At 42.1% G+C, this 25,961-nt stretch overlaps 1 protein-coding gene across 2 annotated transcripts in view; it reads left to right on the top strand.

The window, feature by feature from the left end:
• Positions 1 to 25,961, top strand: part of LOC111973141 (phenylalanyl-tRNA synthetase 2, mitochondrial) — a 127,580-nt gene that overhangs the window by 54,011 nt on the left and 47,608 nt on the right. For both annotated transcript variants that reach the window (XM_024000391.2, XM_024000390.2), the window contains exons 6-7: positions 16,054 to 16,214; positions 25,588 to 25,739. In XM_024000391.2, the coding sequence (XP_023856159.1) occupies positions 16,054 to 16,214; positions 25,588 to 25,739 (313 nt within the window). The remainder of the gene's footprint in view (positions 1 to 16,053; positions 16,215 to 25,587; positions 25,740 to 25,961) is intronic.

The following is a 25,961-nucleotide window of genomic DNA, read 5'->3' on the forward strand; positions in this document are numbered from 1 at the left end:
CAAAGTCAAGGTATTGGAGTGCCATCACAAAGCCTGACCTCAATCTTGTAGAAAATTTTGCAAACTGAAAAGCGGTGGTGCAGCAAGGAGGCCTACAAACCTGACTCAGTTACACCAGCTTGTCAGGAGAAATGGGCCAAAATTCACCCAACTTATTGTGGAAGCTTGTGGAAGGCCTACCGACACGTCCAAGTTAAACAATTTAAAGGCAATGCTACCAAATACTAATTGAGTGTATGTAAACTTCTGATCCACTGGGAATGTGATGAAAGAAATAAACACTGAAATAAATCATTCTCTCTACTATTATTCTTATTCTTAAAAGAAAGTGGTGATCCTAACTGACCTAAGACAGGGTATTTTTACTAGGATTAAATGTCAGGAATTGTGAAAAACTGAGTTTAAATGTATTTGGCTAAGGTGTATGTAAAATTCGGACTTCAACTATATACCCCAATATTTTTGTGGGAGAAAAGGTCAAACTAAACTAAGCTAATTTGCAGTCTTTCCAGCTAACTTTGAAGTTATTAGGTTACTGTAGCTGTGTTGTTCGCCAGTTCCAACAACAGTGTCCTGACGAGTGAGCAGATTTTCAATGCCAGGCGATATCAAATTGTATTTGTCACATGCGCCGAATACAACAGTTGTAGACCATACAGTGAAATGCTTACTTACAAGCCTTTAACCAACAATGCAGTTTTAAGAAAAATAAGTGTTAAGTAAAAAATATAAGTAATAGCGAGGCTACAGAGTCAATGTGCGGGGGGGCACCGGTTAGTCGAGGTAATTGAGGTAATGTGTACATGAAGGTAGAGGTATTAAAGTGACTATAATAAACAAAGAGGGAGAGCATTGTACGTATCTCTGTGTGGACTAAATGTGGTCTAGAGTTGTTTTCCCCTCTGGTTGCACATTTAACGTGCTGGCAGAAATGAGGTAAAATGGATTTAAGTTTCGCACCTCATCAGTTTATTGTTATGGATGTATCCAAATAAATGTCACTATAAAACAGCTTAAACAAATGCAAATGCAGCTACTTTGTTGTTATTCTGGCTTCACTTTTTGACGTGACTGTAAGTTAGCCGCAGTTGGCTAACTAGCAAGCAAGGGATAAGAACGTTGCAAGCCAGTATGGCAATGGAACATTTAGAATGAACGACTGGGTTGCGTCCATAGATGCAGAACAAAAACACGACTGAACGACTAGCATCCCTAGATTTGTGTCGGGACTATATCTTGTGTAAGGATGAAATAGTATGAATAAATTAATTAAAATAACGTTTTTAATGAAAATATGTCAATCATTATTTGAACATGTTGGAAACCCGTTGTATAAAAGTGATAATGCCCTTGAAGCCAGTGTTTTGGAGGATATATTGGCACAGTTTGCTGGCCATCGACTTTGTCTCGGGCCTATCAACACCCGTGACAATATATCGTCAAACACCGGTTTCTCGGGCATTATCACTTAAGTGACCACTTTTTGATCAAGCCTGTGATGACATTCTGTTCGCTCTAAACATGCTAAATTCTCTGAGTAAATTCTCAGTAACTTTTTAACCATACAGTGGGGCAAAAAAGTATTTAGTCAGCCACCAATTGTGCAAGTTCTCCCACTTAAAAAGATGAGAGAGGCCTGTAATTTTCATCATAGGTACACTTCAACTATGACAGACAAAATGAGGGAAAAAAATCCAGAAAATCACATTGTAGGATTTTTAATTAATTTATTTGCAAATGATGGTGGAAAATAAGTATTTGGTCAATAAAAAAAGTTTCTCAATACTTTGTTATATACCCTTTGTTGGCAATGACAGAGGTCAAACGTTTTCTGTAAGTCTTCACAAGGTTTTCACACACTGTTGCTGGTATTTTGGCCCATTCCTCCATGCAGATCTCCTCTAGAGCAGTGATGTTTTGGGACTGTTGCTGGGCAACACGGACTTTCAACTCCCTRCAAAGATTTTCTATGGGGTTGAGATCTGGAGACTGGCTAGGCCACTCCAGGACCTTGAAATGCTTCTTACGAAGCCACTCCTTCGTTGCCCGTGCGGTGTGTTTGGTATCATTGTCATGCTGAAAGACCCAGCCACGTTTCATCTTCAATGCCCTTGCTGATGGAAGGAGGATTTCACTCAAAATCTCATGAAACATGGCCCCATTCATTCTTTTCTTTACACGGATCAGTCGTCCTGGACCCTTTGCAGAAAAACAGCCCCAAAGCATGATGTTTCCACCCCCATGCTTCACAGTAGGTATGGTGTTCTTTGGATGCAACTCAGCATTCTTTGTCCTCCAAACACGACGAGTTGAGTTTTTACCAAAAAGTTATATTTTGGTTTCAACTGACCATATGACATTCTCCCAATCTTCTTCTGGATCATCCAAATGCRCTCRAGCAAACTTCAGACGGGCCTGGACATGTACTGGCTTAAGCAGGGGGACACGTCTGGCACTGCAGGATTTGAGTCCCTGGCGGCGTAGTGTGTTACTGATGGTAGGCTTTGTTACTTTGGTCCCAGCTCTCTGCAGGTCATTCACTAGGTCCCCCCGTGTGGTTCTGGGATTTTTGCTCACCGTTCTTGTGATCATTTTGACCCCACGGGGTGAGATCTTGCGTGGAGCCCCAGATRGAGGGAGATTATCAGTGGTSTTGTATGTCTTCCATTTCCTAATAATTGCTCKCACAGTTGATTTCTTCAAACCAAGCTATTTACCTATTGCAGATTCAGTCTTCCCAGCCTGGTGCAGGTCTACAATTTTGTTTCTGGTGTCCTTTGACAGCTCTTTGGTCTTGGCCATAGTGGAGTTTGGAGTGTGACTGTTTGAGGTTGTGGACAGGTGTCTTTTATACTGATAACAAGTTCAAACAGGTGCCATTAATACAGGTAACGAGTGGAGGACAGAGGAGCCTCTTAAAGAAGAAGTTACAGGTCTGTGAGAGCCAGAAATCTTACTTGTTTGTAGGTGACCAAATACTTATTTTCCACCATAATTTGCAAATAAATTCATAAAAAATCCTACAATGTGATTTTCTGGAWTTTTTTTTCTAATTTTGTCTGTCATAGTTGAAGTGTACCGATGATGAAAATTACAGGCCTCTCTCATCTTTTTAAGTGGGAGAACTTGCACAATTGGTGGCTGACTAAATACTTTTTTGCCCCACTGTATATGGTAGAGACAATGGGTTTGGACTATTGTTTTCTATTGAATGGATATATTTGTATAATTTTATGTGTGAACACTGTACATATTACAGTTTGCGCATATAAGTAGGCCTATGAGCCCAAGCCTGTAAAAAACCCTGAATTAAAATAATGATTGTGCCCTTATACAATACATAGACTACCGAATATTACGCACAAAAAAAATAATAGAAAGATTTAAGATGTCTTTCGTACATACTCCAAAATTAAACAAATTCTAGTAATCACCTTTGACTGGTTGCCTTATGCTACGCTCCAAACCGTCTATTCATGAGTCTGTGAGAGAACGTGTAGGCCTAGGCGATGCTGTTGGTTCATCGACTGTGCAGGGCGGCTAAGCCTACAGTTATAGTGAATTTGTATATGAATAGCCTAGTAATAGGGCATTTTTTAAAATATTTTCATAATTAATAGGCTGACACGTTACATTTAGCTGCAGAATATCTCACCTCCGTGCGTTTCCATCTCCTCTCTCTTGTTCATTCCTTTCTCTAGCGTGTAGTCACGTAGTCATGTGATATCTGACAGCACTGGCCCGATTTTGACAAAACTTTTTTTTCTTTGACCCCCTTTTCTCCCCAATTTCGTGGTATCCAATTGGTAGTTACAGTCTTGTCTCATTGCTGCTACTCCCGTATTGACTCGGGAGAGTCGAAGGGCGAGAGCCGTGTGTCCTCCGAAACACAACCCAACCAAGCCGCACTGCTTCTTGACCCAATGCCCACTTAACCCGGAAGCCAGCCACACCGATGTGTCGGAGGAAACACCGTAACCTGGCGACTGTGTCAGCGTGCACTGCGCCCGGCCCGCCACTAACTGAAATGTGTGAGTCACACCAGAGAGGAAGAGGCAGAGTGAAGGAAGGATGAAGTGAAGAAAGGATGGCGTCTGGCAACCTTCCCAAGCATAGGGCCTTGTCCGTCCCAGAGGGAATCGACAGACAGGGAACAAAGCACTCTGGGAAAGGAGACAAGCTCTCGGCTTGTAGAAAGTTGTTTGTAAAAAATCGTGTCGGTCACGAGGCTCTGCTCAGCAAACAAATACTTGTATTTTGAAACTGGTGAGTCAGTGAGTCAGGGAAAGACTGCTTGATATGTGGAGAGGTGGAGAGTGGGGGAGGGAGGGGTAGAATCTATAGAAAGAAAATACACTGATAAGGCACAGTGTGCTGCTGCATGGTAACACGTGTCGTATCACCTGACAGTCATTCAGACATATAGCCTGCTTCGAACTGTGAAGGAGATGTGTCTGTGTGTGTGTGTGTGTGTGTCTAAGTGAAACTGTGTTAGTGTGTTTCACTAACACTGATGTTTGTTTGCTACGAGATAGGAACCGAAGCTAATGAAGACATGCAAATGTATACCTGAGTGAAGCAATTATATTTAACGAGTACACAGCAGTTGTGCATTGTGGTTTTACCAAGCTGGAGTAAGAGATGTGCGGGGGCATGGCATGCCTGTTGTCCGCCAAAACGCTGGTTTTGTGGTTGTCATGGCATTGTTAATTGATCGGTTTATGTATGCTAATTTGTTTTCCCCACGATGCGGTGGGCGGGGAAGCCACGTGGGAGTGTGAGAGACAAGGATGCAAATTATAACACGGGTGGCGAACATATACAAGGAGAAGAAGGAGGAGGAGACGGAACGGAGGAGCGGCGACACCACAGCAACTACACTTTTCCCTTACTCACTTCGGCTACGTGGCCGTCGCAGCTTGTTCCTTTGTCCAGGCTTTCGTTAATGAGAGGGGGATATGGGACAAGAGCTGTCACTGTGTTAATCCATTTTAGGGGATTTGTAAAAAGCCTTTTCTGCAGGGAAATGTGCTGTTCCACCAAGTCTGCAGCAGCAACTGGAAGGGACATGGCCTTGACATGGCCTTAGACATTTTATCGGAAGCCCAGGTGAGGGCAAAGAGAGAGAGATGATATCGAGTGAGAATTCAATGATACAGTGATTTGCCCAGCGGGCAAAACTGATTACAATGCCGTCTTTATGACATCATGGTCACGTTGTATATGGGCTGGATATGTTTTAATCTTTTTAGCAACCAGAAAAACTTCCAAAATGACTTATTTCCCTGTTGTCCAAAAAATGTATGATGTCTTCTCAACCAAAAAACCCCGTACACAACCAGGAAATTACGTAATCAAGACTTCATGTGCCAAATTGGGCCAGCTGGGTAGTATTTGAATCGTGCTAAATATATTGAGGCTGAGCTGGTTATCAAATCCCATCAAGCTAAAAAAAAAAATCCACCAAGCCATGTGTTGCTTCGCGCCCAGAGGAAAATGTGGCCCTAAGGGAGCTTCGAAAGGGCATTTGTGGAGTAAAAATCTCATATATGTAGAGTTATTCACATCGGAGCCCTAATAACAAGTCCCCTCTTGCCCTCCAATCCTGTCCCACCAAAAGCTCAAACACAATTGATGCAGAGACTCTGACTGTATTTGATACCTTTTCCAGTTCTTTCACATCAGCAGCAGCACAGATGACAGTATAATGTCAAGGAGAGTAAGGAACTTTAGATTGTTTATATACACACTAGTTTTTCCCCCTTTTCCACTGGCTCATCTCAGACTATTCCGGAAATATATATCCCTCAACCTTGTTAAACCACTTTTTAAATGTGTTGGTGTTGTGGTGATCAGAATGGGGCAGGGAGTATTCAGATCAGTACTATTGGTCATTGCTACCATTCATTATTTGTCTATGTAGCAGTGGTTGTAATGTCCCTTCAACATTTACTTGGTGCAGTAATGTTGGTGGTTTACAACCCACCGCTCCATGCACCACCCCTGCAGCCTGAATGGAAATCAATCAGGATTGCAATCAAAGTGAAAGTCAATCACTGTGTCCCGTGTAGTTGTTGTTCCACATACATTATAATGATGTATTGTACAGTCAATCTCTCCCATCTTCATCCAGTTATATTTCAGTGCTAACCCGTTTCTTTCTCATTTAGGAGATACGTTAGATAAAAATTATATTGTAAAATTAGCAGCTGGTCTGGCTGCTAGCATACACTACTGGTCAAACGTTTTAGAACACCTACTCATTCAAGGATTTTTCTTTATTTTTACTATTTTCTACATTGTAGAATAATAGTGAAGACATCAAAACTATGAAATAACATATATGGGATCATGTAGTAACCAAAAAAGTGTTAAACATATCAACATATATTTTGTATTTGAGATTCTTCAAATAGCCACCCTTTGCCTTGATGACAGCTTTGTGCACACTCTTGGCATTCTCTCAACCAGCTTCATGAGGTAGTCACCTGGAATTGATTTCAATTAACAGGTGTGCCTTCTTAAAAGTAAATTTGTGTTATTTCTTTCCTTAATGCGTTTGAGCCAATCAGTTGTCACAAGGTAGGGGCTATACAGAAGATAGCCCTATTTGGTAAAAGATCAAGTCCATATTATGGCAAGAACAGCTCAAATAAACAAAGAGTATTGACAGTCCATCATTACTTTAAGACATGAAGGTCAGTCAATATGGAACATTTCAAGAACTTTGAACGTTTCTTCAAGTGCAGTCGCAAAAACCATCAAGCGCTATGATGAAACTGGCTCTCATGAGGACCGCCACAGGAATGGAAGACCCAGCGGTACCTCTGCTGCAGAGGATAAGTTCATTAGAGATACCAGCCTCAGAAAATGCAGCCCAAATAAATGCTTCACAGAGTTCAAGTAACAGACACATCTCAACATCAACTGTTCAGATGAGACTCTGAATCAGGCCTTCATGGTCGAATTGCTGCAAAAATAACACTACTAAAGGACAAAAATAATAAGAAGAGACTTGCTTGGGCCAAGAAACACAAGCAATGGACATTAGACCGGTGGAAATGTGTCCTTTGGTGTGGAGTCCAAATTGGAGATTTTTGGTTCCAACCCGCCGTGTCTTTGTGAGATGCGGTGTGGGTGAACGGATGATCTCCGCATGTGTGTGGTGTGGGGTGCTTTGCTGGTGCCCCCTACTGTATTTATTTATTTTGCTCCTTTGCACCCCATTATTTCTATCTCTACTTTGCACATTCTTCCACTGCAAATCTACCATTCCAGTGTTTTACTTGCTATATTGTATTTACTTCGCCACCATGGCCTTTTTTTTTTTTTTTGCCTTTACCTCCCTTAATTCACCTCATTTGCTCACATTGTATATAGACTTATTTTTCTACTGTATTATTGACTGTATGTTTGTTTTACTCCATGTGTAACTCTGTGTTGTTGTTTGTGTCGAACTGCTTTGCTTTATCTTGGCCAGGTCGCAATTGTAACTGAGAACTTGTTCTCTCCCTACCTGGTTAAATAAAGGTGAAATAAATAAAATAAAAATGTAAAAAATTTGAATTCAATGCACACTTAACCAGCATGGCTACCACAGCATTCTGCAGCGATACGCCATCATACTGGTTTGCGCTTAGTGGGACTATCATTTGTTTTTCAACAGGACAATGACCCAACACACCAGGCTGTATAAGGGCTATTTTACCAAGAGGGAGAGTGATGGAGTGCTGCATCAGATGACCTGGCCTCCACAATCCCCCGACCTCAACCCAATTGAGATGGTTAGGGATGAGTCGGGACACAGAGTGAAGGAAAAGCAGCCAACAAGTGCTTAGCATATGTGGGAACTCTTTCAAGACTGTTGGAAAAACATTCCTCATGAAGCTGGTTGAGAGAATGCCAAGAGTATGCAAACCTGTCAAGGCAAAGGGTGGCTATTTGAAGATTCTAAAATAGATTTTGATTTGTTAAACACTTGTTTTTGGTTACTACATGATTCCATATGTGTTATTTCATAGTTTTGGCGTCTTCACTATTATTCTACAATGTAGAAAATAGTAAAAATAAAGAAAAACCCTTGAATGAGTAGGTGCTCTAAAACTTTTGACCGGTAGTTTAGACAGGTACTCCAGTAAGTGACAACGCTGATTCTATGTTGGCTAATGCTTGCAAAATGTGAATGTTTAGGATACTCATTGTAGGTGTTTTCTTTGTACTAGTAATAGCTGCTTTTGACCAGCCAGTTGGCATACCGTTGAGGAACATAGGGTGACTGGAAGGTAGAGGCACCTCTGTCTACCTTGGCAAAGCTGTTTTAAGCTCTACATTTTCCCTATTGTTTGCTTGTTCATATCATTTGCCATGGTGGGAGAGAAAATAGCTCTTGCAAGCCTGTTGTGAGTTACTTTATTCTTGAAGTTTCAGCTTTATTCTAAAATTATTTCAACTTCAATCTCAAGGTATTAAGACAGGCCTGGCCAACCCTGTTCCTGGAGTGATACCTGTTCCTGGAGTGATACCATCCTGAAGGTTCTCTCTCCAACCCTAATCTAGTGCACCTGATTCTAATAATTAGCTTGTTAGTAAACTGAGTCAGGTTAGTTACTACTGGGGTTGGAGCAAAAACCTTCAGGAGGGTAACTCTCCAGGAACAGGGTTGGGCAGCTCTTTATTACGACATCTCAACATCAATTAAAACAATTATATTTTTGGGTCATAATACGAAACAGAGGAGCAGTGTTTGTTATGATCAAATTATCAAGACTTGTTTATGGTTGATATTAATTTAAGTCGCATGCAAATGTGCAGAAACAAGTTGACCCCGGGCTTCAGATTTCTAATTCAACAAAACCAAGATGTTGAATGAAATCACTTAATTGAATTAGCAATCTGTTAATTACCCTCTCTCTCTCTCTCTGGGAGACCGAGAAGAAGGTAGACATAAACATGTAGGGTGATTCGTTTGTGAGGGTTCCGTGAAAAAAGATAAAGGGGATCGATATTGTGACACGGAGGAGACGATTGGACAGGGCAAGATAGTCGTCCTGTAAAGTTGTTGCTGTGAGATTATCACAAGTGTTCTTCTAGCTAGAGAGAGGGTTCGGTTAAGGGGTTATCCAATTGTTCCACTGGGGATAAACTCCAAAAGGAAATGTTATTGAATGCCTAAATAAACAGTTAATATCAGCATTGGGTCCCATTTTAAAGACCCATTGAAGTAATTTTCCATTCTCGTATTAGACTTTCTGAATTTAAATTGTATATTAATTCACAATGTTTGGCAAGTTGCATCCTAAGATTCTTCATCATCTCCACCAAAGTGATATATGGATACTCTTAAGCCAGTGCTAGATATTATGCCAAATCTAGGGTGGGAGGGGTTCAGTTCAAGTAGGTATCGGAATACATACTGATTGCAGAGGAAGCAGCTTTTTTTTTTACACCAAAGCGAATACAAGACAAAATACAAGATTCGGGGTCTAGACGTTGGGGAGGTGTGCTGCCACAGACCAGGCTAGGTTTCTAGTGCAGAGCCTTTTGAGTCAGCTACCTGCTCACTGCCTCCAGTCCTCTCCTCTGAGTGAGGGAAATAGCAGCTGATAATGGAATGGTGGCTGATTGAGCTGCTAGCCACACCCTTAATGAGTTCATGAGGGTCAGCTGTTTGCTTTTACAAGCCAACGGTTGCGTTCCAGGCTGACTACATGACTTAAAGACCCGGTGCAGTCAAACATGTGATTGTATGTGTTTTATATATATGCCCACACTAGGAATGAAATCAAATCAAAAGTTATTGGACACTTACACATTTTTGCAGTAATACCTAACAATACAAAACAATACACACATACCCCAAAATAAATAAGTGTGAATAGAAAAGGTGTGTACAGCAGTAGTTATATAGGATGAGCCTTGTGTAAAATACAGTATATACCTATGAAGTGGGTAAAACCAAATGTAAACATTATTAAAGTGATCAGTGTTCAATGACGATGTACATAGGGCAGCTGTCTCTAAGGTGCAGGGTAGAGTACCAGGTGATAGCTGGCTAGTGGTGACTATTTAACAGTCTTCTGGCCTGGAGATGGAAAAACAGCTTCTATCTCTCAGTCCCAGTTTTGATGCACCATTACTGTCTCCGCCTTCTAGATGGTATCAGGGTGAACAGGCAGTGGCTCGGGTGGCTAAGGTCCTTGATGATCTTCTTGGCCTTCTTGTGACACCAGGTGCTGTAGATGTCCTGGAGGACAGGCGGTGTGGTTGGAATAATACTGTGAAATGGTGAAAATTAGGATAATGCCCTTTTTAGTGTGAGAGACGTTTGAAAAGACCGCCTGACATTTCAGCCTGTTGTGTGAGTTAATTCGTTTATAGACCAATATGAAAGAGTTCCAAAAAACAGCTAGTTTTACCCTCCCTACTCCCAAACAGTCCTAGCAAAATTCTTGCATAGAAATTGCTCTTTGCTAAGAACCACCTATTTTTGTTTAATTTTGTTTAAACAATCACAGTACGGTACTTAATTGTTACCCAGAATTGATTTGATATTGAGATAAAAATCGGCTGCATTGGACCTTTGTAAGGTGAGGGTGTGGATATGGCGTGGCTACCTCTCACAGCACCACAACGGAATGGGAGTTTAACGCTCATCAATATTTCTGTTCTCGGTGTGTTCAGCGACTGCCTCTTTTTCCTCGCACCTCATTAACTGTAGCTTTGTGTTGAATAATGAGCCGGGCTTGCCTAGTTTCCCGGTTGTAAACAGTGTGCTGATAGAAAATACTGCAGTAGAGCGATATCACCCTTTTCACTTCTGCGTGCAACTAAGGGAACCTGACAAAAATATTTTTGTCTGCACTATCCAGAATCCACATACTGGATCAATATCCTGAGTAAACGGACACTACAACCTCAAATATACAAAGATGACAAAATAATGACATGTCAAACAGACCAGACAAACAGACTGAGTTAACTGTGTTATGTTCATATAGGAATTTTTGTTGTTGCTCCATACGAATCTGTTTGTGAATTGGCTTCCTGATATGAAGTAGTGAGGGAGTGTTAATGAACATGTCACTGTGAGAACATGGGCCCTGCATCCCCTGGCAGCTGCAGCCTGGGGGACCCAACAGTCATCCCTGATCAGCCATGTTAAGCTAATTGAGACGTAATGGCTTAATTAATAACCCGACACGCTAATTTCACCGAGTGTATAAAGGGATAGTTCACCTAAATTAAAGATTTGGTTCGTAAATGCTGACGTTAGCGGCTAGTGACAGTGGCTATTTTAACCTACCGAAAGGTGGATTGCAGTCTGTCCATAGAGTTACAAAGTATGGGGAAAAAATATGGATAATTTGGGTGGATAGTAATAAATAGGAGTTACACCACCGTATTTGCGAAGGTTCGAACGTGCGGCACCCCATGGGTCTCCCGGCCGACTGCGACAGAGCCTGGACTCGAACCAGGATCTCTAGTGGCACAGCTAGCACTGTGATGCAGTGCCTTAGACCACTGCGCCACTCAGGAGGCCCAGTATGTCTTTCTTGATCATGCTGTATTGTGTTTAATACTTTGTATGGTCATTTGTAGTAAATTAGCTGTTTTCCAAGCCAGCAGTGAGCCATTAATGAGTCGAGATTATGAAAAATGTAATTACCACTATCGGGCAGAATTTAGAAGAGTGCAATTAGGTCACCCAATCCGACTTCTCCCTTGAAATCTGCAGGTAAAATGTCACATGGCGAAACATGGGGCATGAATCCATAACTGACATTTCTGCTGCCATGCACATATGGATCCATGGTAGGAAAGATGGTGCTGCTTCTCTCCAGAGGAATAGAAAACAAGGATCAACACACTCAGTTGGGTGTGTGTGTGCGTGTGTGTGTGTGCGTGTGTGCGTGTGTGTGTGTGTGTGTGTGTGTGTGTGTGTGTGTGTGTGTGTGTGTGTGTGTGTGTGTGTGTGTGTGTGTGTGTNTGTGTGTGTGTGTGTGTGTGTGTGTGTGTGTGTGTGTGTGTGATTTGACTGCTAGACCCACATACACACTTCCCATATCTCCTACTGTCCTATGGGTAGAGTTGAGGATGGTCATGCCATAACTGCCACAGGTGCCTCCTGAACATGCTTGTTTTTTTTTACATCTGACAGCTACACTCCTGATTCAGAGGGGTTGGGTTAAATGCGGAAGACACGTTTCAGTTGAATCATTTTTTAAAGGATGGAGAAATGAATGGATGAAAGGAGAGGAGGCGGTGATGCCACAGCAGCTACTGATGTCACCACACGGTGGATATACTGTCAGACACCACACTCTCGTCACCACAAACACAACCCCTCTCACCCGCTGTGACTGGCTAAGAGAAAGGGGGTGGCGTCACAGGACTGTGTGGTACGGCGAGTGAGGGGGAGTGAGGGCTGGGCCTCGTAAGACACAGCCCGCTCCCCTCCAGCCCTGTCCCCCCCTGTATTTCAGCTGAGGTCATAGCTGTGTATGTCATCGTGCCATCCTTTTGTGGACATCCTTGGCAACCGTGGCAGTGTTAGCGCTCCCTGCCAAAGACTGCCAGCTCAACTCTGCCACACACACAAACGGCTGTCAGGATTTTTTTATGTCCCTCTTTTATCTTTTTGTGTGTCACTGCCTCTCACTCCCGGATCAGTGAGCACAATGATTATTTTTAAACACCTGTACATTGCACTGCAGTAATACACAACTACATATGTACTGTGTGCGAACGGGAGTAGCTAAGAGATTGAGGTAGAAATCAGTCACAAAGAGACAAAAAATAGATCTTTTTTTTAACCATGACTGATTCTCATTACATGTAAATGTCTTCACTTTGTATATGAGGGAGGAAGGGAGAGATGCTGATTTGATTCCTCCTTATGAAGTTAAGATTTAGTCGTGTGTTTCTCAGTCAGCGTTGACCCTCCATGCTCCCCTCGCTCATTACCATATAAAGCAGAATCTGTCGAGGGAAAAGTACGAGATCGGAGTAGAAACGAGGAGCTTTGCTGTTTGCACTCCCTTCATCTATCTATGGGTCACGAGGGTCACCAAGCAAATAATTATTACAACCAGAGTAAAGTTAACACCCTCTATCCTGCCCTGTCCTGTGACAGATTTCACTGCTGAACTAAAGTCTTCCCCTGTCACTCACAAGACAGCTGCTGCCCTCTACCATTGACACAATTGTGGAAATGTGATTGCAGGTCAAAAAACCTATTGCGGTCATTTAGCCTAACTGGTTGCCAAGATATTTAGATGAAGGACGACACAATATGAGCATTCCTATTGGACAAGTTCAGATTCTGTTTTGAGAATGAAAGAATGTTAGCTCTACCGAACGTGATCGAGGTGAAGGGTCTGTGGTCGTGTGACAACCACATTTTAGGTTTTTATGCGTATCTGAATGCTGTAATGGATTATCCTCACCCAGGGCACCATTTTTTTGAAGGATGTTTCTGTCATGTAAATATCGTGAACAATATAAGATGAATAAATACACAATACGTTATCTAGTCTTTGCGGATTTTATTATTTTGGGAAAATAGTTGGTTCGCTGCTTAAGTCGGCCTGGGATGTTAATTAATCCATGTTTAAGGTAGTTTCCCTTCCTCACGCTTAGTCTGTTTGGTTTGTAAGATATACAGAGCCTCAGCCGAAAAAGTATGGAAGCGTGTTCAGTTAGCCTTGTAAGAGAGTTCATCAATACAGGATGCATCTGGGTGATTTGGAAAGCCATAGTCAGTCAATAAATAATCTAATAATACTCGTAGGAAAGGTTTGCACCTTTAGCTCACAATCTGTGGATACTATACGATTTTAAAAAGGAAAGGAAAATATGTAAAACATCACAGCGCGTTTTGAAAAATATATGGCACATGGACGCCAAACGAGGGTGGTCTATGGTGAAAGGTGGGATGGGCCGAGAGTGGCTGAGGGGCGGGATTAAAGAGCTTGTGTTTGGTATTGTGTTATTGTTATGTGACTGCTTTATATAAAAGTACCATGTATGTCAAATGTAAATGTGACATGTATGTATATGTAGCAGAAAAGTTGTAAAAAAACGAACGATATTTGTCCTCCAGTGGATGGGTTGATAAAAATAATGCAGGACGCATCTTAAAGCAGTTCATTGACATTTTCATCCCGGGGTTGTCCGAGAACAGTCGACATCAAAACAACTTGTTATTGATTTATTGACATTCCATTAAGGTGATGCACTAGATGATACAGTTTCCTGTCCAGAATTGTACCTGCAAACACCTGGTTGCTAGACCAGTTCCCCCGGGGCTTCTCAAGTCATGTCCTGGGGTCTCATCAACAACTATTCATTAAGCCCTTGAATAGTTTGGTCTGCAATAAAAATGTGTAGGCTGGAGTTGAACTCATTTTCTCTAGACAATTAGCTCAAAACACTTCAGGTATTGATACTTTGTGCCTCATTATGTCTGTGTCGTATAATTGTTGGATCACAGGGAGTGCTGAGCGATGAGTGCTATTTGAGGTCGGTTCGGTTTCTCCAATTATTTTTAAACATGAAATGGATTATGAAATAATTACGTTACAATGATTTTAGAGCTTTTAAATGGAAATTCCCAAAACATTCAATTGCCAAAACATTTAGAGACAATGGAATATTTTATCAGGTCCACATTTGGTAGACATCAATAGAAAACAGGAAATTACTATGAAATCATTTTTATTTGATGACTTTATTATTTTTAATTCCTTGAAGTAATCATCTCATCTCTGCTCAGGCAGTATCAGTCAACCAGCCAGGCCATCTAACATTATGTGTTCCCCATACTGTACCGCAGGGTTTCCCAAACTCGGTCCTCGGGACCGCAAGGGGTGCACGTTTTACTTTTTGCCCTAGCACTACACAGCTGTTCAAATTCAAATAATCCACTAATCTTCAAGCTGTGATCATTTGAATCAGCTGTGTAGTGTTAGGGCAATAAACAAAACGTGCACCCCTTGGTGTCCCAGAGATCAAGTTTGGGAAACGTTGCTGTACAGTCTTTAGTCATCATTCTTAGCTAGCGTTTCTAAGTATGCTGCAGAGCTGTCTGACAAAATGATTTTACTAGTTGTTCAAAGTAGTTAAGGTATACTTTCACGAACTCTCTCTCTCCCTCTCATCATTGTGTTGTGTACATTCCTCTCTCATGCAGTCTATATGGTCTGTGTGTATCTCACCTAGCGTAACAGGCGTAAAAGTGTATCTGTCAAGAGATCTGTATATAATGACGAGATGCTCATGTCTCCGCCATAACAATGGGAGTCAATGGCCCAAAGGCGGAAAGGAAGGCTTCAAGCTTAGGTCCAAAATAAGTCCATAGAAGCGCATTGTGCTTATTTTCTACAGTTTTTGTCGAGAGTGAAACTTCTTGCTTCGCCTCTTACATTCTTTCTTGCTTCTTAACTGCCCGCTTAACCCGGAAGCCAGCCGCACCAATGTGTCAGAGGTAACACCATTCAACTGACAACTGAGGTCAGTCTGCAGGCGCCCGGCCCACCACAAGGAGTCGCTAGAGCGCGATGAGCATAGTAAAGCCCCTCCGGCCAAACCCTCCCTTAACCCGGACAACGCTGGGACAATTGTGCGCCTCCCTGTGGGACTCCCGATCATGGCCGGTTGTGACACAGTCTGGGATCGTACCCGGGTCTGTATTGACGCTGCGCCCTTCGGGAGCCCGCCTCTTCCTGTCTATGAGCTGGGGGAAAATGGTACAATGGATTATAGTCATTGTGGTTAATTAACACATTTCTGCGCTGAACTAGGTTGAATATTGGCTTAATGAAAACTACCCTTCAGCTCAGCATCCCAAATAGTTCTTGACATGATTTCTCAGATTTTTCTCATTAATTATTTAATTTCTCTCTAGAGAAACGGTGCATTGGACTCACCAAAAAAAAATGGAATTCAAGTAAATGAACCGATGTCGGCCAATTAGTGGTTTAATAACCAAACCTCCCCCACTACAAAAAGTTCTGGGAACAGCTGCTCTAATCTCCTATTGTGTCCTTTTTCCAGCGGGAGTGAGTAACAAGATGGGCTGGGCATTTGGACTGGGCATGGAGCGCCTGGCCATGGTGCTGTACGGGATCCCTGACATCCGCCTCTTCTGGAGCCAGGATGACCGCTTCCTGAAGCAGTTTTGCCTGCCCAGCATCAACGACCCAGTCACCTTCCAAGTAAAGCTCTAGGTTATATTTATTGTATTTTTCAACCACTATTATTCACTTTTAATGCAGAGTTTGGCTGTGGAGGTTTCAATCAGAGAGGGAGAGTTCTCACTTTCCTCAAAGCCCATTTTAAGGTAGGCAACTGGGGGAGACTTCAGAAGGAACAGACAATGAATTATACTCCTGAGCAAACATTCCAGCACTGCAGATGGCAGTAGTTAACCAACCTTGGCTTACTCAGAATACACATTCCATGCATCTTTTCAGTTTGTTTGTGAACTGCCAATAAACTCATAGAAGTAGAAGAAAAATAAATGTACTACTTTCAATTGACTACACTAAATGGTGCTGCCCAAGCGATCAATGGCAAAGATAGATAAAGAGTCGTATATAGAGAGTTAGGCCAATGGGGGTTCTGTCTGAATGTTACGAGAACGCCACTTTCTCCCCCGTAGTGGTTGCTCGGTGATAATTGATGCTTCTGCGTTGTGCTGTTTATTTCTCAAAACCTATGAAAATGTCCAGGGAAAGCATATATGCAATTTGTTGACACCAACATTACATCACTAACATTTCTAGAATAAATGGGCAACTAACGTAGTGGACATTCTAAAACCTGGCCGAACTCTCCTAATACATGGCTCTGTCAACCAAAAGCCATTATGATGTTCCCGGACCATATCGGGGGCCGTGGTTTTAATGAAGGTGAAATGGCAGAAACATTAGCAAACGTTAGCATAAATAAGTGATACTTTGCAAGCATAGTGTGTAGGATTTGTTTTCCATTTTAGCTCCTGGACCAAAAACAATAACAAACAAACTTACTAGTCCCTTTAAGTCTTTTCAGAACATTTTGTTTTTGCCTCAGGGTGTGGCAACTGCACATAATAGCTTCTTAAACCGTATTCCGAATCTCAACTCAAGGCATCATGTGCTTGGCTTAACGACAGTTGAAGTCGGAAGTTTACATACACTTAGGTTGTCATTAAAACTAGTTTTTCAACCACTCCACACATTTATTGTTAACAAACTATAGTTTTGGTAAGTCGGTTAGGACATCTACTTTGTGCATGACACAAATTATTTTTCCAACAATTGTTTACAGACAGGCTATTTCACTTATAATTCACTGTATCACAATTCCAAGGGGTCAGAAGTTTATATACACTAAGTTGGCTGTGCCTTTTGTGAAGATGCTGGAGGAATCAGGTACAAAAGTATCTATATCCACAGTAAAACGAGTCCTATATCAACGTAACCTGAAAGGCCGCTCAGCAAGGAAGAAGCCACTGCTCCAAAACCGCCATAAAAAAGCCAACTACGGTTTGCAACTGCACATGGGGACAAAGATCGTACTTGTGGATATACAGCTCAAGACATCAGTCTGGAAGTTAAAGCTTGGTCGTAAATGGGTCTTGCAAATGGACAATGACCCAAGCATACTTCCGAAGTTATGGCAAAATAGCTTAAGGACAACAAAGTCAAGGTATTGGAGTGGCCATCACAAAGCCCTGACCTCAATCCTAAAGAACATTTGTGGGCAGAACTGAAAAAGCGTGTGCGAGCAAGGAGGCCTACAAACCTGACTCTGTTACACCAGTTCTATCAGGAGGAATGGGCCAAAATTCACCCAACTGATTGTGGGAAGATTGGGGAAGGCTACCTGAAACATTTGACCCAAGTTAATCAATTTAAAGGCAATGCTACCAAATACTAATTGAGTGTATGTAAACTTCTGACCCACTGGGAATGTGATGAAAGACATAAAGCTGAAATAAATCATTCTCTCTACTATTATTCTGACATTTCACATTCTTAAAAGAAAGTGGTGATCCTAACTGACCTAAGACAGAGAATTTTTACTAGGATTAAATGTCAGGAATTGTGAAAAACTGAGTTCCGACCTCAACTGTATTATCCCCATCATATAACCCCAAAAAGATTGTTTTACGCTATTGCTTCTAAATTATGTTGTTGTAAACATACAATGTTTAGCCTCAAAATATCGTTAAATCTACAAATGTAAAAGTGGTTTCACTTTTTTCACTCCATCTCCATGCGCTTTATAGCAAACCAAATGGCTGGGGTTTTTTGTATTTTTTTTTCTCAAATAAACGAGTACTCCTTCAAACAGCCTGAGTGAGACAGAGAAAAGAGACTGAATCAATAGGTCTGATCCTCCGAGTTATTAATGCTGCCTGGCTGTGATGGCTTAATGGTAGCCGTTGTTGTTGGAGGATTTGGCCAGAAACTGAGATAGCTTAATGGCTTTTTAGCTAGCCGGTATTGATAGATTTTTTGGGGGGCCAGAATTGGGGCCTATTAGAATGTGCTTACTGTGCAGATAATTGCACATCATTAATTGGACTGGTACATGATGAGACTTTCACATCAAATCAAAGTTGACTTGTTGCGTGCACAGGATACAATAGATGTAAAAAGCACAGTGAAATGCTGACTTACAAAGTGTTTTGTATAATGCAGTGTTCAATATCGCTGGTAATAAAATCCAGAATCGGGATCTTAAAGCATGGATTCAATAGTAGGTCGGATAAATAAATAAAAACACACAAGAAATAAAAACACGTGAATGTACGCGTTTTTATTTTGTTTTTGTTTTTATTTTACTTTTTAAAAAATGTTTTTATTTTTACTTCTTTTTCATTGACCTCGGTAGGTTTGTCCAACACCTACACACACAAAAAAAAAAAATGTTTGTGCCAAATAAGGGTTCCTTGGCCTGTATCCATAGCGGATACCTTTTTGGTGCTATATAGAACCTTTTTAAGGTTCCATAAAGAGCCATGCTCATAAGCAGAGGCGTCATGCCCATACGGGGCATAGGGGCACATGCCCCCTCAGATTTGTCCTGTTAAAATAAAAATATAGTTTGATTTTTTTTCTCTGTAATACTAATAGTCACCTAGGAATTTTATGAAGTTGGCTTTAGCTCGTCCATTTAAGTTCCCAATCTCCCAACCTCATTAAGACTCTCAGACCATGCATGAGAAACAAGATTCAACTCTTTGGCCTGAATGCCAAGCATTACGTCTGGAGGAAAACCTGGCATCATCCCAACGGTGAAGCATGGTAGTGGCAGCATCATGCTGTGGGGGTGTTTTTCAGCGGCAGGGACTGGGAGACTAGTCAGGATCGAGGCGAAGATGAACGGCGCAAAGTACAGAGAGATCCTTGATGATAACCTGCTCCAGAGCGCTCAGGACCTGGGGAGAAGGTTAATCTTCCAACAGGACAACGACACTAAGCACACAGCCAAGACAACGCAGGAGTGGCTTCGGGACAAGTCTCTGAATATCCTTGAGTGGCCCAGCCAGAGCCCGGACTTGAACCTGATCGAACATTACTAAGAGCATTGTATTTGGTACAAATCATTCCTTAAGTGCTAGACCTGGTAATGAATGATGTGGCTGTTGAACAAGTTGAGGAGACTAAAAGACTTGGCGTTACCTTAGACTGTTAACTGTCATGGTCAAAATTTTATAGATTCAGTGGATGTAAAGATGGGGAGAGGTCTAGCCATAATAAAGATATGCTGTGCTTTTTTGACACCACATTCCAAAAAGCAAGTTCTGCAGGCTCTAGTTTTATATAATCTTGATTATTGTCCAGTCGTGTGGTCCAGTGCTGCAAGGAAAGACCTAGTTAAGCTGCAGCTGGCCCAGAACAGAGCGGCACGTTTTGCTCTTAATTTTAGTCAGAGGGCTGATATAAATACTATGCATGCCAGTCTCTCTTGGCTAAGAGTTGAGGAGAGTCTGACTGCATCACTTCTTCTTTTTATAAGAACATTAATGTGTTCAAAATCCCAAATTGTTTGCATAGTCAACTTACACAGCTCTGACACACACTTATCCCACCAGACATGTCACCAGGGGTCTTTTCATAGTCCCCAAATTCAGAACATATTCAAGAAAACGCACAGTATTATATAGAGCCCATATTGCATGGAACTCCTTTCCATCTCATATTGCTCAAATAAACAGAAAACCTMTTMTTTTTTTTAAACAGATAAAGCAACACCTCACGGCACAACGCCTCTCCCCTATTTGACCTAGATAGTTTGTCATTGATATGTAGGCTACGTGTGCCTTTTTTTTTWAAGTATGTAGTTCTATTCTTGTCTAATGATGTTCTGTATTATGTCATTCTGTTTTATGTTTCATGTTTTGTGTGGACCCCAGGAAGAGTAGCTGCTGCTTTTGCAACAGCTAATGAGGATCCTAATAAAATACCAAATACATCTCTGGAGAGACCTGAAAATAGCAGTGCAAAGCAACGCGCCCCATCCAACCTGACAGAGCTTGAGGAGGATCTGCAGAGAAGAATGGGAGAAACTGCCCAAATATTTTGGAATTGATCTTGGTGCCTGCAATATAAAAATCACTAATTTAATAGAGAAAAGGACTCATTCTCCTGTTTTGTGTCACTGTGTATACCGCAATGAGTATGGAGAAAAGAAAGWAAACCAGACAATTATCTGAGGTCAGACACAAGATTGTAGCCAAGCGTGGACAATCTCAAGGCTACAAGTCCATCTCCACAGACCTTGATGTTCCTGTTTCCACCGTACGGAATATTATCAAGATGTTTAAGGCCCATGCCACTGTAGCCAACCTCACTGGACGTGGCCGCAAGAGAACTTGATGGAAGATTGCAGCAAGGGATCGTGTGAATGGTGGAGAAAGCACCTCGATCGACTGCTACACAGATTCAAGCTGACTTTCAGACACCAGGTACAAGAGTTTCAACTCGCACCATCTGTCGCCAACTCAATGAAAGGGGATTATATGGTAGGAGACCCAGCAGCACCCCACTGCTGAGAGAGAGAGACATAAGAAAGCCCGACTGCAATTTGCCGAAACACACCTGAACATGACAAAATCCTATGCTAAATTTAGAGCTTTTTGGTAAAGCACACCTTTTCTATGTCAACAGAAAACAAATGGAATCTTTCAAAGAAAACAACACCTTCCCTACACTCAAACATGGAGGAGGTTCAGTGATGTTTTGGGGTTGCTTTGCTGCCTCAGGCACTGGGTGCCTTGAACGTGTGCATGGCGTCATGAAATCAGGAGAATACCAAGGCATTTTGGAGCTCAATGTCGGACCCCGTGTCAGAAAGCTGGGTCTCTGTCGAAGGTCATGGGTCTTCCAGCAGGACAATGACCCCAAACACACTTCAAAAAGCACCCAGGAATGGTTCAAGACAAAACGCTGGACTGTTCTGAAGTGGCCCGCAATGAGTCCAGATCTAAATCCCATTGAACACTTGTGGAGAGATCTGAAAAGAGCAGTTGGGCGAAGGTACCCTTCAAAATCTGGGAGAACTGGAGCAGTTTGCACAAGAGGAGTGGGCCAAACTGCCAGTACAGAGGTGCAGGAAGCTCATCGATGGCTATAGGAAGCACTTGATTGCAGTTATTTTTGACCAAAGACTGTGCTACCAAATATTAAGTCTGGGGTGTCAATAGTTTTTTCAATTCCATTTCTGTTTTTCTGATTTAAATGGATATATTAAGTTCTGAATCAAAAACAAAGGTTCTGTAATATTAACAGTGAAATAAAGAATTGTGGAGACCAATTACTTTGGTCAATTTCAACTTATTTTTTGGGAAAATTGTGAGTTACTTGACCAAAGTACAACTGGGTGCCAATATTTTTGGCCACAACTGTGTATTTCTAATGGCTCTGTTGGTTGGACTGTGGTGTTTGATGCAGCAGAGTTTGGGGTTTGAGCCCACATACAATGAATTTATGCYTTAGATGGAAGTTGCTTTGGATGAAAACCTCTGCTAAAAGAAGATTTTGTAATTTTCAGTAGTACCAAAGACATACAAGGGGATACATTTACTGTATGTGTTTTGGGGAAAAAGTGGTTTATGCTAAATCCCAAATCAATGCGTTGGCACTCGTGCAGATCTGAAGGGATAGGATAGGTATAAGCAATATGGTACTTGCGTCACCTTGCCTTCAGATAGGCTTTGTGGAAATGTTCCATATTGCTTACACCTACAGTATCCAATCTCTTCAGATTTACAGAAGTGCCCTCTACAGAAGTGCCGAGGGAGGAGGGGCTAGTTCAATTTGGGATTCATAGAGAGTGTATAATTAGTCTCATATTTCCCCTGTGTCAGTGGACTGAAGAGTGACAGAGGATTATCAAGGCCATGATGTTATGCAACCTCCCCCCCACACACACACACACACACACACAAGGAGTGTGTGCCGCAGGGTTTTCCGTTCGGGAAATGTGGCGTCGGACAACGTGACCGGGAAGGTTTTAATTTACCGTCCATTTGAGACATTTACCGGACCCACATGCATTGACTGCACCCATGGCGCTCAGAATGATGAAAATCACATTTCGATGACGGTAATACATCTTAAAATAGAACATGCAACGCATGTAATGAAGCAGCCAATAAAACAGCMTTTTCAAAAATTWGCCAAAATGCAATTAGCAGGAAAACACCATTCTAAACAGAGCACCTGGGAAAACAAACACCATTATAAATAGCACACCTGATAGCTGTTCCAGATGTGACAGAGAAGAAAATCTGTTAGAAAATTTAAAAGTGGGGGAATCTAAAGATGCAACAACTAGATTGGGTTGCTAATTTGACTAGGATTGTGCTTTTGGCTTCTGGACAACAAAATAAAGTTGATATGAAAACCAATCGAACAGGAGAGAAATGGCATTGTAACGGCTGTCGTCGGTGGAAGAAGGTGAGGACCAAGGTGCAGCGTGGTAAGTGTTCATGATGTTTAATAATCATCAAAACAGAACACTGAATAACAAAATAACAAAGAAACAACCGAAAACAGTTTTGTCTGGTGCAGACACACAAAGACTGAAAATAACCACCRACAAAACCCAACAGAAAACAGGCTACCTATATATGGTTCCCAATCAGGGACAACGATTGACAGCTGCCTCTGATTGAGAACCATATCAGGCCAAACACAGAAATAGAAAAACTAACATAGACAACCCACCCAACTCACGCCCTGACCATACTAAAACAAAAGACAAAACAAAGGAACTAAGGTCAGAACGTGACAGGCATAGCGGTGGGTCCAACAGGGAAGTAAATGGAAATCCATTTGCCAAAATCATATAATTACTCCTGTCCTATACAGAAAGAAATAAAATACATGACTAAATACATGACTACACCGGATCATTAGCTTCTTTAAAAATATTGCTGTTGATTGTTTCAAATCACAAGCTCGGTGTAGGCCAATACCTATTTGGGATTCCAAATGATTGATTATTGAGTTGCGGCTGTCAGTGAAAAGCATCTAAAATATGAAGATAATGTGGCTTGAGTATAATTTAAAATGTTGAGACAAGAAGAAGGGGAGGGGTGTGTGGTGACGATATAGGCAAGTCTCTCTCCAGAATGGCTCAGCTGTCTTCTGCATTTATTGTTTCATTGTGTGAATTGTTTGCCCTTTGATAATGTATTTTTATTTTTTTCATAATTTCCCCATTTACATATGTCACCAGTAGTAAATGTACTGTTAATACCCATCATTTGGTTACATATATGTCTGTTAATGCATGTATTAATTACAGTAATTTACCGTTATCATTCTCGGAGTGGAAACATTGTTTGCTGAGTTCACAACCTGCTACAGGAGAGAAATGGCATTTTTCACACTTTTGAGAAACATGTTTTGTTTCATTTCATAACCATCAATTGTGAGATTTGTAAATGTTTTCATTGGCTTTTGTTTGGAGTGCTCCATGTGACCAATGGTTTCTCTGTCCTGATCATGCTCCCGAGTGGCGCAGCGGTCTAAGGCACTGCATCTCCGTGCAAGAGGCGTCACTACAGTACCTGGTTCGAATCCAGGCTGTATCACATCTTTGGGAGTCCCATAGGACGGCGCACAATTGGCCCAGTGTCGTCCGGGTTTGGCCGGGGTAGGCCGTCATTGTAAACAAGAATTTGTTCTTAAAAGTTGAGGGAGCGCACACCTGTGTACGCATAGAAGTACCTGGACTGCTGCACGGAAATGTAGGAACAAGTGTTTTTTTTAACATCCATTTTGAATAATAATATATTAAAACTATAGTTCCTCACAATAAGCCATTTGAACCCCCCCCCCCCCCAATAATCATCAATGACTGTCACCCTTTAGCACTCACATCTGTAATTATGAAGTGCTTTGACAGGCTGGTCATGACACACATCTACATTATAATCCCAGACACTCTGGACCCACTCCAATTCACATACCGCCCCAACAGATCCACAGATGAGGCAATCTCAATTGCACTTCACACTTCCCACTCCCACCTGGACAAGAGGGGAAATAACTATGTGAGAATGCTGTTCATGGACTACAGCTCAACTTTCAACACAGTCCCCTCCAAGGTCATCACCAAGCTGGGGACACTGGGACTGAACATCTCCCTCTGCCACTGGATCCTGGACTTCCTGACGGGCCGGCCCCAGGTGGTGAGGGTAGGAAACAACACCTCTGCCACGCTGACCCTCAACAAGGGGACCCCTCAGGGGTGTGTGCTTAGTCCCCTCCTGTACTCCCTGTTAACCCACGACTGCGTGGCCATGCGCGACTCCAACACCATCATCAAGTTTGCTGACGACATGACGGTGGTAGGCCTGGTCACAGATGGCGATGAGACAGCCTACAGGGAGGAGGTCAGAGACGTAGCAGTGTGGTGCCAGGAGAACAACCTCTCCCTCAACGTCAGTAAGACCAAGAAGCTGATCGTGGACCTCAGGAGATAGAGGGGAGAGCACGCCCCCATCCACAACAACGGGGCTGTAGTGGAGTGAGTCGAGAGCTTCAAGTTCCTTGGCGTGCACATCGCTAAGGATTTAACATGTTCCATACACACACGCACATTGACTCTGTACCGGTACCCCCTGTATATAGCCTCACTATTGTTAATTTACTGSTGCTCCTTTATTATTTTTTACTTTTATTTTGTAATTTTTTGGAGGGGTTGGATATTTTTCTTAAAACTGCTTTGTTGGTTAAGGGCTTGTAAGTAAGCATTTCACTGTTGTATACCTGTTGTATTCAATGCATGTGACAAATACAATTTGATTTGAAGAGGGCACAAAAGATTTGATTCTCAAAAAGTTCTACAATTGCACCATCGAGAGCATCTTGACTGGCTGCATCACCACTTGGTATGGCAAATGCACCGCCCTCGACAGCAAAGCACCACAGAGGGTGATGCGGACAGCCCAGTACGTCACAAAGCGTGCATTGCTGTCTCTCATTGTTAGTCTTTCTTCTAAAAGTTTTCTCTCCCCTCTCCTCTCTGCTTCCATCTCCTCTCCTCCCCATCCCGCTTCCCTCTCCTCCTCCCCTCCTCAAGCCCCTCAGTAAGTACCCACCTCTGATCAACGACATCTCCTTCTGGCTACCGGCCGAGGGCTACACAGAGAACGACTTCTACGACCTGGTTAGAAGCATCGGAGGAGACCTGGTGGAGAAGGTCGCCCTGGTTGACCAGTTCACACATCCAAAGTAAGGCTCCATGTTCTTCACAAGACAAAGAGCTGTAGGACTCAACACATTGTTTCCTAGTGCTAGCACGCCTGGGTCGTATTCATTCGTGCACACTAGCAAAATGTTTTGTAATGGAAAACAAAAACAAGTGTTCCTTGTCCGTTTACAAGTTTCAGTCCGTTAATACGACACTGGTTAATCTTAAGTTTTTCGCATTATTAACTAGCACGTCTGATTTTA

The sequence above is a fragment of the Salvelinus sp. IW2-2015 genome, linkage group LG14, assembly GCF_002910315.2.
Source record: "Salvelinus sp. IW2-2015 linkage group LG14, ASM291031v2, whole genome shotgun sequence".
NCBI classification, from domain to species: Eukaryota; Metazoa; Chordata; class Actinopteri; order Salmoniformes; family Salmonidae; genus Salvelinus; species Salvelinus sp. IW2-2015.